The 16,750-nt window shown below is 43.9% G+C and overlaps 1 protein-coding gene across 1 annotated transcript in view; it reads right to left on the bottom strand.

Annotated features, from left to right (window-relative positions):
- LOC310879489 (uncharacterized protein) overlaps window positions 1–16,750 on the bottom strand; it is a 139,139-nt gene that overhangs the window by 33,901 nt on the left and 88,488 nt on the right. The window contains exons 23-31 of the mRNA XM_083794220.1: window positions 15,906–16,059; window positions 15,311–15,374; window positions 14,462–14,574; window positions 7,488–7,712; window positions 5,963–6,117; window positions 4,148–4,359; window positions 2,572–2,776; window positions 1,276–1,372; window positions 287–515 (exon numbers count right to left, since the gene is read on the bottom strand). Coding sequence (XP_083650346.1) covers window positions 287–515; window positions 1,276–1,372; window positions 2,572–2,776; window positions 4,148–4,359; window positions 5,963–6,117; window positions 7,488–7,712; window positions 14,462–14,574; window positions 15,311–15,374; window positions 15,906–16,059 — 1,454 coding nt within the window. The remainder of the gene's footprint in view (window positions 1–286; window positions 516–1,275; window positions 1,373–2,571; window positions 2,777–4,147; window positions 4,360–5,962; window positions 6,118–7,487; window positions 7,713–14,461; window positions 14,575–15,310; window positions 15,375–15,905; window positions 16,060–16,750) is intronic.

Raw genomic sequence — 16,750 nt, 5'->3', positions numbered from 1 at the left:
CGAGCCACCTCGGTGAAGTTCTTACCTCGATGTCTCGGCTGCGAGCCACCTCGGTGAAGTTCTTACCTCGATGTCTCGGCTGCGAGCCACCTCGGTGAAGTTCTTACCTCGATGTCTCGGCTGCGAGCCACCTCGGTGAAGTTCTTACCTCGATGTCTCGGCTGCGAGCCACCTCGGTGAAGTTCTTACCTCGATGTCTCGGCTGCGAGCCACCTCGGTGAAGTTCTTACCTCGATGTCTCGGCTGCGAGCCACCTCGGTGAAGTTCTAACACCGCACAGGCTTACCTCGATGTCTCGGCTGCGAGCCACCTCGGTGAAGTTCTCGTGCAGCTCCAGTGTCTTGTCCATCTTGTCGTCCGTCATGCAGTAGCAGCGCAGGCGCCCCTCGCGCGCCTCGTTCATCTTGGCGAACACCACGAACTTGGCCATGTAGGGCACCGACATCAGCTCCTTGTACAGCAGGTTGGCGAAGGTCACCGCTTCGGCCGTACGCGGACAGTCTGCCAGCCAGAACCTGGACGGATAGACGTCAATGTGTAGTAACGTGACCTACATGTACACATGGGCCTCCTTTCTGTCTTATCCTTGTGTAGTAACGTGACCTACATGTACACATGGGCCTCCTTTCTGTCTTATCCTTGTGTAGTAACGTGACCTACATGTACACATGGGCCTCCTTTCTGTCTTATCCTTGTGTAGTAACGTGACCTACATGTACACATGGGCCTCCTTTCTGTCTTATCCTTGTGTGTAACTGTGACATTTGTAACTGTACAAGTGTAACCAAATGGTCCCTTATGGGTCCATTTATATATTATATCCAAGGATATATAATAATATATGTATAATTATTTTCTGGAAAAAGACAAAAATAAATAATAATAAAAAGAAAATAATACATCGGCAATAGCTTTCAAAAAGGGGTGTAATAAAAGTATTTCTTTTTCCCAGAGCAATTAGTATAGCAAAATAATAACTTTAGCAATTTTGTCAGTTGGTGTATTTACCTCTAGGTACTTTTTACCCTAAATATATTCTAGTATAAAGTCAGTAATCGTGTTACAATTTTGCATGATTGCTGTCTTTGCTGTGTTACAGAGGCGCCAAGGAAATAGTGAAACCTACGCAACCTATATGCAAACCTATGTAAACCTACTGTATGTACCTACCTATGCAACAGACGTGTTGTAAAGAATACTCAAGGCTGATGAATGGTTTTGCTCCAAATAAGGAGCATTGTGTAGAGTCAAGTTGGTGTGACTCAGGTTCCTCACCTTGCAGAGACATTGGTGGTGAAGTTGGCACAGTTGTTGGTGTACATGAGCTTGGTGGTCCCAGTGATGTCTTCCCACTGGGCTGCCGCTGTACCACCTGCACAACACCAACCACATTGATTCAGTAATCAAGTTAGTATTAACTCCATGTTTACGCAATAAAAGCGATACTGTGTAACTTAGCTCTGTTTTGGTGACTGAGACACTCTTGACTAAAAGTGTAGACTTTAGAGACTAGTTGTAGTGACCTTGCAGGCTTATGCAAAGGCTAAGTGTAGATAGTGTTATGTAGACATAACTGTTACTGACAGATGATAGGTTCTTAGTTTACTTATGATCGTGGTTGACTATTTCATTATCTTGTGTTGTTTTTCACACTGGATTAAGTGCCCAAGGCTTAAAGCAAAAAAAAAAGACTGAAAAAGATTTTTTGCGAATCTGCACTGATCTCATAAATGACCGCTATGTAATCCTCAGGACTGAAATCCATCCCCAGGACTGAGAAGTTTAAGAAATGAGTGCCTAAATTGTAATTTAGATGCATGTTATGTAAACAGATGCCAGGTTCATTTGTTGACCAGAGGCATCCTATGCTTTGTATAGTTTCAATGTATAGAACTGTTGAGCCTGAGTATTTAAACCAATTACAGTACATATAGGCCTGTATTGTGCCTGTTCTCCACAAGTCAAAATTCTGTCTTGTCTCTGACTTGTTTCTCGCCTGCCGTTTGTTGGATTAGTCTGTACTTAAACTAATCCTCAAAGCTCCTTGAGACTCTGTCCACTTTTGGGTAAAAAATAAATAAATAGACTTTGTCTTGACAATGTAATGTGCACATGTGCTGATTAGACTTTAATGTCTGCCTGTTACCCGCCATTCACTTCACTACAACAGGCTGATGATCAGCTGGTACCACACCAGTAGACCAGTGCTGGAAAGAGTACTCAAAGTATCAATACTGGGCCCAGGCCGTAGCGTAACGGTCTGGGCACCGGACTGGTAAACCAGTCGCAGTGTGCCGCGGGTTCGACTCCCGGACCCGACACAGCCTTTACTGCATGTCATCCCCCCATCTCTCTCCCGTTTCCTGTCAGCCTACTGTCTGTCCCTTCAAAAATCAATAAAAGGCGTAAGCCGCAAAAAAATATCTAAAAAAAAAAAAAAAAAAGTATCAATACTGCAATGTAGAAATACACCGTTACAAGTAAAAGTCCCGAATTCAAAATGCACTTGAGTAAAAGTACAAAGTTAATCATATCAAAAGTTTTCAAAAAATCAAAACCCCTTAAATTCACCGATCACACTGCAGAGGAGGCGCAGGCTAGTGGTGTCTCCCTCCCCGGCGTCGCGACTGCTCTCCCGCCAGGACGGAGGCAGCGGGATGCGCAGCCCAATCGGACGGTGGAACTTGCGCCGGCGCGGCTCCACGGTAACCACCGGGCTGAAGGTCGCCTGGTTGCCCAGTTGCCGAGTTAACATTTCATCGGGGATCGGCTGAGCCTGTGAGGTGGGAGAGTAGAGAGTTAAACGATATTTAAAAAAAGAAGGAATAATCTGTAGAGGGGGAATACATCGTCACACAACACGTCTCACTGTTTCAGTCTTCTTTTTCTGCATGCTGCACCACCATATTTGGCAAGCAAAGTCAAAGTCTCACTTGCGGAGGTTTTGGAATGTGGGATCGACTCGCACGAGAAGTCAAATGCACACTGTGTCCACACGGATATCTGGAGCGAAACGGGCCTGTGATACTTAAGGCCACCTCTTGCACACGAGCACAATACTACTATAAGTCTATGTAATAGAGAAGGCTTGTAGGCAGATCTAGGAATACAGGGAGACTGGATAGAAAACAGAGAATGTATATTAAAATCACACGTGTGTGAAGTGAGTGGTGCAACTCCGTGGGCGTGTGGGGGTCCCCGGAAGTTCCAGTCCGGTTCCGACGAGCCACCCCGCGTCCGAAATAGATGAGAAATGACAGTTACCGTGTGTGTGTGTGTGTTAGGCTGCGCAACAGTGACACTTGTTTGTGAAAAACAACTAAAAGCTATTTTCGTGCTCGGACACAGCCAGCCAGCATTCGTGCTCGGACACAGCCAGCCAACCAGCCAGCCAGGGAGGGACAGACCCAGGGACACACATAGCTGTCTATAGGAGTGGTTGTACTACCACACACACTTTAGATTAGAGCACAGTACATCATAACACAACCATAATCACACATGCAACCAACTACTGTACATGTGTGAATCTCATGGCCAAAAATAGCCAATCTACAGGCATTATAATGTGACTTGTGTGTGCAGAAACACTGGCAATGTGAACACGGCATGATTGAAATGGGGAACACAGAATTGAGGTGACTGGCACAGATATTTCTTTTGGCACAGGTTCATGGACAGAGGAAAAGAGTCAGCTGTTAAACTAACTAAACATCTAATCTGTCTCCAGTGAAAAACTGCTGTTTCCAATTATGCACCAAAAGAAATCTCTTCAATGCAAGAAATGAACCTCCACAATGTGGACTCTGAATCAATTCGTCACGAAGTGACCTTCATCTCTCTCTCCTTCCTCAACTGATTCAGAATTCTCCCTCATTCTTTCCCTTCTCCATAAAGGCCACTGAACTCGTCAAACTTCATTGTTTACAGCAGCTGTGGACGTTGCTTCGCACCGTGTTGCAAGCTTGTAGATCAGCTATTTTCAGTACTTCTTAAACATTTCTTTTCTAATATATGGAATTTCTATGATTTCTTCATGAAATTACTGAATCATTGAAATCATTGAATTTTGATTTTAATGAATGCAAAATGTAACTTTTCTTCATCCATCCCATCCATCTTCATGCAGCGTCCTCCTCCTCCTCACCTGAAGTCCCAGCCGTACTCTCTTGGTGACCGCCGTCTCGGGGAAGATGGCCTCCACGTGGGGCACCAGCTTGGTGGACAGCCTGCCGCCCTCCGGGCCAATCAGGTCGCTCTCCTGCTGTACGCGGGACACCACGGCGAAGTAGAGGGGGAAGTCGGTGGAGATGATGCGCCGGATCCTCTTCTTCTCCAGCTCCTCCTGACTCTCCAGGTCTGTACGGACGGAGAGGAAGAGAAAAGACAGAATCCCAATCCGTTTATTGGTCACGTCACGCATGTTCACGCATACAGGGATCCTGAAAGTATACAAATCCAAGCTGGGAAAGAAGTCAACGTTAATGAAAGAAATCCAACTATTGCCCAAGCAGCCATGCACGGCTATGGACTTTACAGAATCCAGACCACATCAGCGTTTTGCACTGTCTTTCTGTCTCTCTCTCTCTCCTTCTTTCTCTCAGTGTTTCTGTCTATTAATATCCCCATCTCTATCTCCCTCCCTCTATCTCCCTCCCAATATGTGTGTGTGTGTGTGTGTGTGTGCGTGTGTGCGTGCGTGCGTGCGTGCGTGCGTGCGTGCGTGCGTGAGTGAGTGAGTGCATGCGTGCGTGTGTGTGTGAGTGCGTGCGTGCGTGTGTGTCAAGGGAAAGGTGTGCACATGCAATACTAAATAGAAGCTGAAGAATGTGAAGGTAGCCTACTGGGGGGAAGCCACACTGTGTGTCGTAGGCTTTAAGACTGTCACGATTAAGTTGACGATTGATTGTCACTCAAATAATTACGATTAACGATTTAATTGTGTTTTCGGTGTTGGACATTGGAACATTCAATATGAATGGAAATTACATTTATGTGTGCCTTTTAGACATCGTAATAAAAAAGTGCACAGGACAGATATGACAAATAATCGAAATATACCAAGAAATTACATTTGAATACATTTTATTCTTACAAAAATAGCGGAAATAGCTGATACGAGCTTGTAGGTCTGCTATTTTTGAAAAATCTAAGAAAGACTGACATAGAAACATAGCTTTTTCAGAAAACTGTCAGGGTGTAGAAGACATTTTTAGAATCTGATCTCAGGTCAGAATGGGTTAAATGCCACTGACAATGGATGGAGAATGTACGTCATATGTGTCTGAGCAAATCGGCATACTGTGTGTACAGTAGGGCGGTACAATGTACATATGTACAGTAGGGCGGTGGGAACCCTCGGCCAATAAGGTTCTTGATGATGATGTACGATGATTAGAGCGCCCCTCACCTCACACAGGTGTGATTTTTTAATAAAAGTGATTCTGGTTCTGAACCCTATCCCTCTCCACAACACTGACCTTCATCCATGATTCTGAACCCTATCCCTCTCCACAACACTGACCTTCATCCATGATTCTGAACCCTATCCCTCTCCACAACACTGACCTTCATCCATGCCGTTCAGAATGAACCCTATCACTCTCCACAACACTGACCTTCATCCATGCCGTTCAGAATGAACCCTATCCCTCTCCACAACACTGACCTTCATCCATGCCGTTCAGAATGAACCCTATCCCTCTCCACAACACTGACCTTCATCCATGCCGTTCAGAATGAACCCTATCACTCTCCACAACTCTGACATTCATCCATGCCGTTCAGAATGAACCCTATCCATCTCCACAACACTGACCTTCATCCATGCCGTTCAGAATGAACCCTATCCCTCTCCACAACTCTGACCTTCATCCATGCCGTTCAGAATGAACCCTATCCCTCTCCACAACACTGACCTTCATCCATGATTCTGAACCCTATCCCTCTCCACAACACTGACCTTCATCCATGCCGTTCAGAATGGTCTCCAGCACTTCGTCACCGTAGCGGTTGCGGTGCTCCTTCCACACAGATCCGTTCTCACTGCGCAGCACCACCAGCTCACGGTCCCCTCGGCCCAGGGCAGCGAAATGGGGGATTTCCACAATCACTGGGCTGTGGAAGGTGACCGATAACATGACGATGGATGGATGGCTCACTTGAGTCACTTCTGGATAATTGTTTAAAAAAAATTCATGTTTTGCTCATGTGACCTCAATGAACATACTGTAAATATGACATCTAAGCTTTAATAATAGCAATTTTTTAGGGGCACTGCCGCACTAGCACTGGACAGCAATGTCGGGGAAAATGGAACCCATTAAAGTCATAGACTAACATTGCGCCTCAGTTTCTCAGAAGCCCTAGCCAGTTTTAGGTTTCGATTTCCGGTTACGTCATCCGAATGAGTCATCCTCGTCACTCTGTCCGAGGGAATCCACGTAAGTCTTAGAAGTTATAAACATATAAAACAAAAGTCGGGTTTAGCATGTTCCACAGGGAAAGACAATGGGAAAAATTACGGGTTTAGCGTGTTCTGCATGGAAAGTGTTTAATGTTTGTTTAGAGCACTTTTTTAACAAAAAAAGGCAGCCAAAGTCTATGGATTTTAATGTTTGTTTACAACAGTAAAATATATGTGACGTCATGTGGTACAACATAAATACCAAAGGAGTGAGGTGCCCCTCACTTCACACGTGCAATTTCATTTCCATTTTCTTACTTAAAATTATGTAAGCGTTTATTTTATCCTGATTCATTCTAACTAATTGAAATCAATTTACAAGAAACTGGTGCAATGTTAGTCTATGGGCACATTGGCTCCACCAGTCCTTCCCTGTTCCTCGCTGGTTGTTGTTGTCTGAGCAGTGGATGATTTCCGAACACTATAACAAACCATCGCACCATTTTAAGGTGAATTTCCGTGGTGAAACGGAACGACGATAATGGACAGGTGCTTCTTCAAAGGTTAGTGAAAAACCCAGCAGGGAAACAATGTTTATGATGGATTCCCATGGGAGTCGATGTGTTAAAAGTCGATAGACTTGGAAGCAATATGATGTCATTTCAAAAGGCAGACGGAGGGGCTAGTTCCCCTCAAAAATGCCATTTTACAGAGAAAAGAGTAAAACTTGATATTCTATTATCAAAGTATCAAAATATCATTGGAAATAAATAATTCAAACCTATCCCTCCTCTCTGCTGTGCACACAGATCACTATAGGCTACAGACTGCGGGCTTCAGATGACAACATCTGATATGTTCTTTCATGTGAGGAAAACCACTTTAAAAGCCATTCATATTGTTTTACAGAAATAGTTGTGCAAAATACCGGTAGGTACATGATGTACCTTTCCATCCACAGTGTTTTCCTGGCACAGTCATTTCGAATTAATTATAATGAGTATGACAGAAGCATATGACACACACACACACACACACACACACACATACATGTTTCTTTCTCAAACTATAAAAGGCTCACCCGAGGAACTGCATACTGGACGGACCCAACGAGATGATGCGGCTGGCCAGCCCCTCCCCCTCCACCAGCGGAGGCGGGGTGGTCAGTTTCTGGGGCTTGACCAGCCGGCAGGTGATGCGCGTGGGCGCTGCACAGGTCCGCGGAGGGATGATGACACGCAGGCCGTGATGTCGGCTGCCTCGCATGGAGCCTCCCCGGGCGTCCACCATGAAACTCACCAGGAAGCTGAGAGTCCCAAAACACACAAACGGTAGAATGAGGTTCAATATGATGTATAGGAAGTACAGTCTTGACCACGTTAAACCCGCCGTTCAGCTTCTAAATAAAATCCCCCGACCAAAACTATCACACTATTCAAACTTTTCCAAAATGGCTACATTTTCCAAAATTGCAAGAAATAGCATCTGCAAGTTATAAAATAGGGCTTAGAGGAGTAGTTCACCCAAAAAACGACTTATTTTCTATCAATTACACAACCCATGAAACCTTGAATTCATGAAGATTTCTTTTCGTTTCTGGCGCATCCCTGGATAAGTCAATAATTTGATGACCTGCTGTGTTTCCGGTAGGAGACACAAAGTAGAGTCTTTGTGTCATATGATGACACATATTCAACTGCTGCTATTAAGTTGACAGTCAGGGTTCCAGTCTTAAGTACTGTTGGTTGAAGCTGAAATGATGCTCACATGAACAAAACAAATTAAACAGATCCATTTTGTGGGTAAATACAGTATTTATACAGACTTGTGGAAAATGTATGTGGATTGTTTTGCTGATGGGGTTGGACTGGTATATCAGTATATCAGTACAATAGTCAACTGTTAACTCCAGTACAGTGCATCATGAATTTACAAATCTGTTCTTAACAAAGTGGTCTCAAGCATACAGCCTTATATCCATCACCAGCTGGTAGGCATTAGAATGGATAGGTTAGCAGGACAATACCCAGCATGCATTGCGCGACAGGTGGAGCCAAACAGACCTCAATCGCCATTACTAAGCCCCCTCCCATATCGTTATATAGTTACAAGCACTATATAATTAATTACTGTTATATTATAAGCACTCATAATGCAATCATAACACATCATAAAGCCGTTTGTAATGACTTAAAGTAGGGTCAAGTAGGGTCAAGTATATCAGAATGTATCTATAAATATCTAAAAATAAAAGTCTCAGTGTGTACGTACGTACATACTGTACGTACGTACTGTACGTACGTGTGTACGTACGGACGTGTGTACGTACGTCTGTAATCCACGTAACTCGAGAACAGTTCACCCCACCAACTTCAAATTCGACACACACGTTTCACACCCCCACAGGGAGTGCCGTGCCCGGTGTTGAGTCCGTCGGATATAGCCGGTTGTCCAGAACAGCACAAAAGCCTCTGCCCGGGCTCTGGGCCTGATCACCACTATATCTCCATATATGGAGCTGGCCTGTTCTGACATAACAATGATTGTTCTGACATATGCATAGACTCAATATTTTGGCATGCCTGACAAAGAACTCCATATATGGGCATAAAAGGGACACAGACATAATAACTGGGTGGGGCATCCATTTCCAACTTGCATCGTTCCAAGTAGGCCAGTGCCCAAGGGGCACCGCTCTAGTACTTACTCAGACATTTCCTTTTGGCCAGGATCGTGTATTATTTGTGTCATAGAATGATAGACTACATTACAATGTAGGCTATTAACTGTTATAATGCATTACAGTGTGATTCTGAGTCACTATAAACGGTGATAAGTTAAATAGTGAAAATAATTCATTAACATTTTCAGGAATGTCATCACTTTGCTTAAAGCAACCAACGACCACTTAAAGTTACTTAGTGATTATAATACATTATTATTATTATGTATTATGATAATTACAATCCTTGCCACTATGAAAGAAAATGTCTGTTACTTCCCAGCAATAATGAAGTATTATAATTACCTAACTTACCTAATAAGTCATTATAAAATGCTTTGTGTGCTATGATTTATTTTAAGTAAGCAAATTAAAATGCATCAGAAGTATGTTTATAGTGCATTATAAACATCTCATAGTAAATGGCACAGTTAGGGGCAAGCACCCAGTGGATCAAGAGTGCCAATGCTACACTGGCGAACGATCTGAATGGCTTCTACGTACAGTAAGGTTCGAGGCTAATATGCTAGCGCTAGCCTGGCAGCTGGCAGGGCCCAACTATACGGACAATGACGGAAGGGAGGGCGCTCCTCCCCTCGCCGCCGAGAACACGCTCGTCTTCTCTGAACAGGACGTGGGGAGTGCGTTGAAAAGGGTGAACGGTGAACGCCAGGAAAGCAGCCTTGCCCAGGCCAGGGCGGAAGCTCCGGGCGGGTCGTCTTTCACGAACCACGCTGGCCTGCTGGCGCCTGTATCCACCAGTGTTGATTTCGCAGTCTACATCTATGACGAGAAATGTTCGTCGACTACCTTTTTTCACTGACAAAAACGAAATAAAAACCAAGCTATGATGACTAAAACTAAGACCAAAAATACTGACGATTTCGTCAACAAATAAAAACTATACTAAAATGTTACGTAGGGACTAAATGCCTATTCATACTAGTTTTAAGTGATAAGGTGCAGAGTCTGCAGACCACCGAAAACTACGGTCGATGTCAGTGGTAAGAAAATCACCACCCACCCCAACACATCTCTCTGTTTTTACTAAACAGTGTTCACCTCGTCACCTAAAACTGGTGCATCAGTGTGTCACTGACCAGAAATAGCTGATCTACAAGCTTTTAAGTTTGGCATGCAGCTAAGTGAAAATCTGCCATTTCAATGGCATCACGGCTCGCAAAAAAAACTATTTTAGTCGACTTAATGAACTGTAGATTTAGTCACTAAAACTAGACTAATAGAAAAACAGAATTTTATTCAAAAGTCTACGACTAAAACTAAAAAAAAAAAATTGCTGCCAAAATCAACACTGTTCACCACCACATTCAACCTCTCCCAGGCCCAGTCCGTGGTCCCCAGACATGCTTCAAGAGGTCACCATCATTGTCCCTGTACCCAACAATGCCTCCCCGCTGACCTCGGCGGTCATGAAGTGCTTTGTGAGAGGCTATATAGGATCACATCGGCTCCGCTCTCCCCGCAGCACCGCAGGACCCACCGCAATTTGCCTACCATCCGAACAGATCCACCGACGACGCCAGCTCCCAGATTCTACACGCCACCATCTCCCACCTTGACAACAACAAAGAGTGGATGGTGGGGCTATGTTAGGCTGTTGTTTATTACACCGTAGTCCCCACAAGACTGGCTGGCTGTCCTGACTCCTCCTGGGACAGTACCAGTACAGTGCGGTGTGTGTGACTGAGTCCTGGACTTCTAACCAAAGGCTAGATGGTGCATGGCGGAGTCTCCGGTGTCGTTCACCTGCGGCTACAGTGCACTTTTCTGGTACGTTCTATGGTAGCTGGTGGTCAGCTCAAACAAAAATACTACTGTAACTAACTCGCTGAAATCCTGACGGAGTTACAAACGGGTTGGTTTATTACAAACATTATCAACGTGGCTTGAGTCAGGATGCTTATCTACCTAAAAGTATTCTTTACATGAAAGTCCAAGTATGCAGTATCATCTGATGTTTATAACAAACCAAAATGTTAGAGAATCGGTTGAAAATTGAGCAAATTATGGTTATTTAAAAGTACATACAGTAGACTTAGCAACGTCACTCTCCATTGGCCAGCAGCACGGGCAAGCCATCTAGCCTTTCTTATATAGATCTATGTTCTTAAGTGCCAGATATCAAGTGGCCAGGTGAGCAGTCACACCTGGTCACCACCCTCCCCCTAAATACTGGAGCCCCCCAGGGTTACGTGCCCGTGCACGACAGTGTGGCCAGACACGGCTCAAACGCCATTGTAAAGATTGCTGTGAGGACAGTCTCAAACGACAACGAGGGGACCTATCTGGAGGAGGTGGCTGGCCTGTCGCAGTGGTGCCAGGAAAACAGCCTCTTTCTGAATGTCCAATAGACCAAGGGGATGATCGTGGACTTCTGTAAACAGAAGCAGAGGTCTTACACGCCCCTCCTAATCAACATGGCACCAATGGAGGGTAAGCAGATTCAAGCACTTCGGGGTGCACTTGGAAAATGCACACAGAGACTGTGGCAAAAAAGGCGAGACAAGGCCTGTACCTCCTCAGGAGGCTGAGGAAAATGTTACGGTCTCAGTCAGAAGGTCCGGTATAATCTTTCTACTCTGATACAACCCAGAGCATCCGGGCAAACTAAGGCCATCTCTATGGTATGGAAATGGTTCTTCCCAGGATCTGCAAGTGCTGCCGAAGGTGGTGAGGTTGGCTGCTGAGCACACCACAGGTCCATACAGTATGTCCTGCGGGACATATACGACAGCAGGTGATTGAGTATAGGACAAAAAGGATTATGAAGGACAAACAACATTCCAGAAATAGTTTTTTTCTCTGCAGCTGTCAGAGCCCTGATTGAGGACAATAATTGGTTAAAAAATGTGAAGAAGAAGAAGAAGAAGAAAAGAAAAATACAATAAATCAATCAAAAACGACATGCATACTGCAAAGAATCCAGAGCAGCTACTCAATATGTATACAACGTACATAGCCAAGGGAACTAGACGAGTGCATTTGATGTCTTCTTCCTTCTTCCCCATGCTGCTAAAGATATCACACCTGCCTTAACGGGTTCATCATACCCGACATTCTACCTGTACATTCTACCTTCATTTTTAAATGCTCTACATTTTTCTTATTTTTGTTTCTTTTGCCATTTGTATTTTATTATCTTGTTACAGTCTTTGCGGAAGATGTGCCACTACAATGAATGCTGCGTTCACACGGACAGATGCAAAGATACATTCCTTTTTAAAGGAAGCCAGCGACATGAACATACAAAGATACATCTGACGTTTGTAGCTTCTATACAAAAGCTACAAAAAGTTGAGTTGATTTCAACTTCAGACATTACAAAGACACAAAGCTACAAATACGTGGTGTCTGAACGCAGCATACCATTTCGCCCGCCGCTTGTACAGTACCCGTATGAATGAGGGACAGAATAAACCCCGGGCGGGGCTTCATAAAGTGTGCAAGAGTGCAACCGTTATCAGTAACATTCGCATAACTAATGACCTGTAACCTGCTGTTAATAAAAAGAGCTCCTGTGTGATTCATTAGGAGGGAAAGCCCAGAGTCCAGCTGCAACCGTGCCTCTGGGACAAAGTGTTCTCCTTCATGATTTATACCAAACCCAACGTCCTTGCCCACTGCCACAGAACTGGATTTTATTAGACCTTTATTTATACTACAAATCCCGTTGAGATACATTATTTTTCTCGAGGTAGCCCAACATAACAGCAGCCCAAAAAAACAACAAAAAAAAACAAGAGAATAAAAGCAACACATTACAGCGTAGCAAATAACATATAACATTAAAAGCACGGAAAACAGGCAATAAAAATGAAAAAATACTAGTTAGGGAAGAAGTTGCAGTTGCGGTTTCTCAAGCCAATGCTGAATATTATGTCAAAAAATTTAATAAAATCCTCCTCTCAAGAGAACCCTGAACAGCATTCAAGACAAAATATAGAAGTTGCAGACAACACAGTAATACACAGGCGATATTGAATGGTGAGCCGGTCATTGTTGAGAAATAAACCCTGATCCTTATCACCCTGAAGTGTTTTATTTCTCAACAAAGACCAGGCGCTGCACGCACCATTCATTATCCTGCTTATTACACAGCTACTTATCATGACCCAAAATGTAACAATTGATTGACCAATCAGAATTGACCAAGCCGTGAAATAATCAGCGTTAACTTATCCAAAACAAGTAGGATACTGTAACTGTGACCCTACGTTTTAACAGAGGGGCGAACAGCGTCGACTCTGGGCGATAAAAATCTCCTAGTGAGCATTCCTGCTGTCATTACCATACTGTATGTAATGTAAACGTATCACCGCTCCACGTAGAGGAGGGTTAATAAAGCATCACATGAATTTGATTGGCTATCGCCAGACGATGTCGTCCTAAAGATACATACAAAGGACATTTTCTTATTTTTGAACGACGTTCCTCCGCCCACTTTTCGACTATCGCCTCTTCGCCTGCTATACCCAGTAGTTACGCGATTGGCGGATTCCAAAGACAAATAATGTACTTCCGGACAATAGGCCAGGCTGTCGCTCGCTGTTAAAACCATAGACTGTAAAAAATATGGACAAAGCGTTCCCCGGGTCTAACATGAACGTAAAATGAAGCCTGTAATGATATGCTAATTCCTGATGTAAGTCGCCATCTTTTGGTACCAGCTGGCCATTGGCTGGCTCCGTTTTGTACTAGCTGGTCATTGGCTGCCCAGACAACGAGGCGGGACTTCCCCCCTTCTTCTCCGTTGGTTTTTATTTTGACTCGAGTGGGAGGAGAAGACTCTTGAGTGGGAGGGGAATCCCGATCATAGACTGTAACGGTAGCCACGCCCCTCAGAACATACGCGACTTTATGGTCATTTTTTTAATTAATGGGACCATAATTTTCCAAAAAGAATATTATGACATTAGAAATGAGACTTTAAACTAGTGACTGGAAGAAGAAAGTATTCATGACCATGTTTATTAAGGTAATACAGTCTAGGTGAAGTTGGGCCAAAATACATGGGCCTCTATGGAGCTATGGGGCTTTTTGGGTCCAGTCCAGCGCCACAACAGGCCATTATATGAACTACCGATTTCAAATGAGGCTTCACGAAATATCTGGCTGACTGCCCCCCTGGTTAAAACGCACAGAGTGTACAAATGTAACCAGTGTTCCGGGTCCATTTGGTCCATTTTGATTTGCACTCTCAGAGTGCAAATCTCAGGGATTGTACTATGCAGAATAGACATTACACAGCATTGCAAAGCTAAAAATCAAAGTAATGAAGTAAGTCAGTTAAATAAAAAAGAAAGAATCTTTACCCGGTGTGAATGGGACTGGCCACTGGGCTGACGTTGTCTGACGTCTCCGTAGCAGGACTGCTGGGGATCAGGGAGTCCTCGTCATAGTCCTTTGCTAAGGGGGTCGGAGTGTGCTGAAGACAGATCCACAATCACTTTAGTATTTGGCCGAGTACGTTCACACATTCTATATGCCACGCATGCACGCAAACATGTACATACACAGGAAGAAATTTGAGTTTGGTTGGTTATGATCGCACAAAAACACAATCAAAGATATAGGGATAGAAATCAGAAATGGAATAGAAAGAATATACAGTACAGTACAGTATATTAATAATGAATGAGAAATGAGATGAATGCTGACTGACTGTAGCATATTGAATATTTATACACAAAGCACAGAATACACATCTGGGGGGGAAATATATAAATAATACATTCTAACTCAGTTGATAATATACATTGTTAATACTGTACAGTATTAGCAATTCAACTGTGTTTAATTAACACTAATGATGGAATTATTGTTTGAAATTATGTTGAGAGAAAGAGGGAAGCAGAGTAAGAGAAACAGAGAGAGAGTGAAAGAGAAAGGAGAGATGGAAATAAAGAGGTGGAGAGAAAGAGAGAGGGATAGAGAAAAAAAGAAAGAAACAATAAAAATAGTATATTCAGAAGAATATGACAGGAAAAGTAAAACATGTCATGTACTGTATGCAGTGTGTGTAAAGCATTCCAGACAAGAAATGGAACAAACTTAATATTCAGATATTCATTCAAGCACAAAGGCTTACAAAACGCAATACATCCTCTGACCATAACACCGCATGTTCATACAGTGATATGCACAACAGCAGCTAAGCATACCTGATCCAGTAGAACTGTCTCTGGAGAAACACAAGGAATTCTGGGAATGGCAGGAGAGTAGGGCCTAAGGCACACATGGAATGAGAATAGAGCTATTAGGGTCAAACATGTAAGACCACTGAGATGCGCCATTGATTATTGTTGAAGTACCTTATCGTGTCATATCTCATGCTATCTCGTGGGGTGCGTTCGGAAATTCGCACTGAGCACACTGGTGTGCCCTCGTCGTTCTTTTATTCAGTGCACTACTGCACTCAGTGCGTTGTCGTTACAAAATCTGGTGTGCTGCGCCCCGGGTGTGCTGAATGCCCACACTGACCGACCCTACTCAGAAGTTGGGGTTAGTGATCACTAATCACTATGGTTGCGTTCGGATATGTGCAGTTCTTTTCGTGCGGTCAGGTCAGGTCACGGAGCACATCACTTTACTTGAGTAATTCATCCACTTTTTGATACTTTATACTTCGACTCCACTACATCTCAGGGGCAAATATTCTATTTATTGTTTTACTCCCACTACAATTATTTGAAAACTTAAATTACTAGTTCCTTAAGATCATTCCAAAAATAGCTGCACAGTGCGTGGCGAACTCACGTGGTGCCCAGGCCACTCTCAAACTCTCGGAGGGTCTTCTTAGGTGACAGGAAGTCATCGTCCTGGTCCTTGAGGTCGTCGAGTTTCAAGTAGCGAGCTCCGTCCATCCCCAGCAGCTCGTCTCCTGCAAGCAACACACACTCATGTAAGACGGCTGGAGACGGAGGGAGGACAGACAGAGAACAAATCTCAGACAAAAACAACAAGAACACAGCAAGAGAATACACTGCAGAAAGTATCAATCTTAACTTAGTCTGCCTTCAAAGTTGACTTAAAAGGGGATCATATTTTTTTCCATCCAGGGCATTCTAGATTTGCCCCAAGAATGATAATTTATACTCTGTTGTACTGTATCTTCGGTGAATGACACCATCGAACAACAAAGTATGAATCAGGCTTAAGAATTACTTCAGGAATCGTCTAGGTCAGGGTTCCCCAATTAATTTTCCTCAAGGGCCATATTTTGACTAGCGTACCAGGCTGGGGGCCGAGTCTGCAAGCGCGAGGTCGAGGTCTTGCCCTGAAAATTCATTTTCAGGGCAAGACCCCATTTGAAAAGGATGCCCAGTTTGACATGCATAGGCTACTGACCCCCATTTAATGCCAATTATATCTGGGACCCTTAAAAAAAAAAAAAACATTTTTTTTTTTGAAATTCTTTCATGGGCCACAAGGGGGCGCTCTGTGGGCCGCAAATGGCCCGCGGGCCGCCTATTGGGGAACCCTGGTCTAGGTTGTAATGCACGTAACTCGAGAACCGTATGACCCACCGACTTCACATTCGATACACGCGTTCCACACCCCCACAGGGAGTGCAGTGCCAGGTATCGAGTCGGTCGGACCCA

This window comes from Protomyctophum parallelum, assembly GCF_964188405.1.
Source record: "Protomyctophum parallelum genome assembly, chromosome: 21".
Lineage (NCBI taxonomy): Eukaryota > Metazoa > Chordata > Actinopteri > Myctophiformes > Myctophidae > Protomyctophum > Protomyctophum parallelum.
This window is presented reverse-complemented; position numbering and strand designations above follow the sequence as displayed.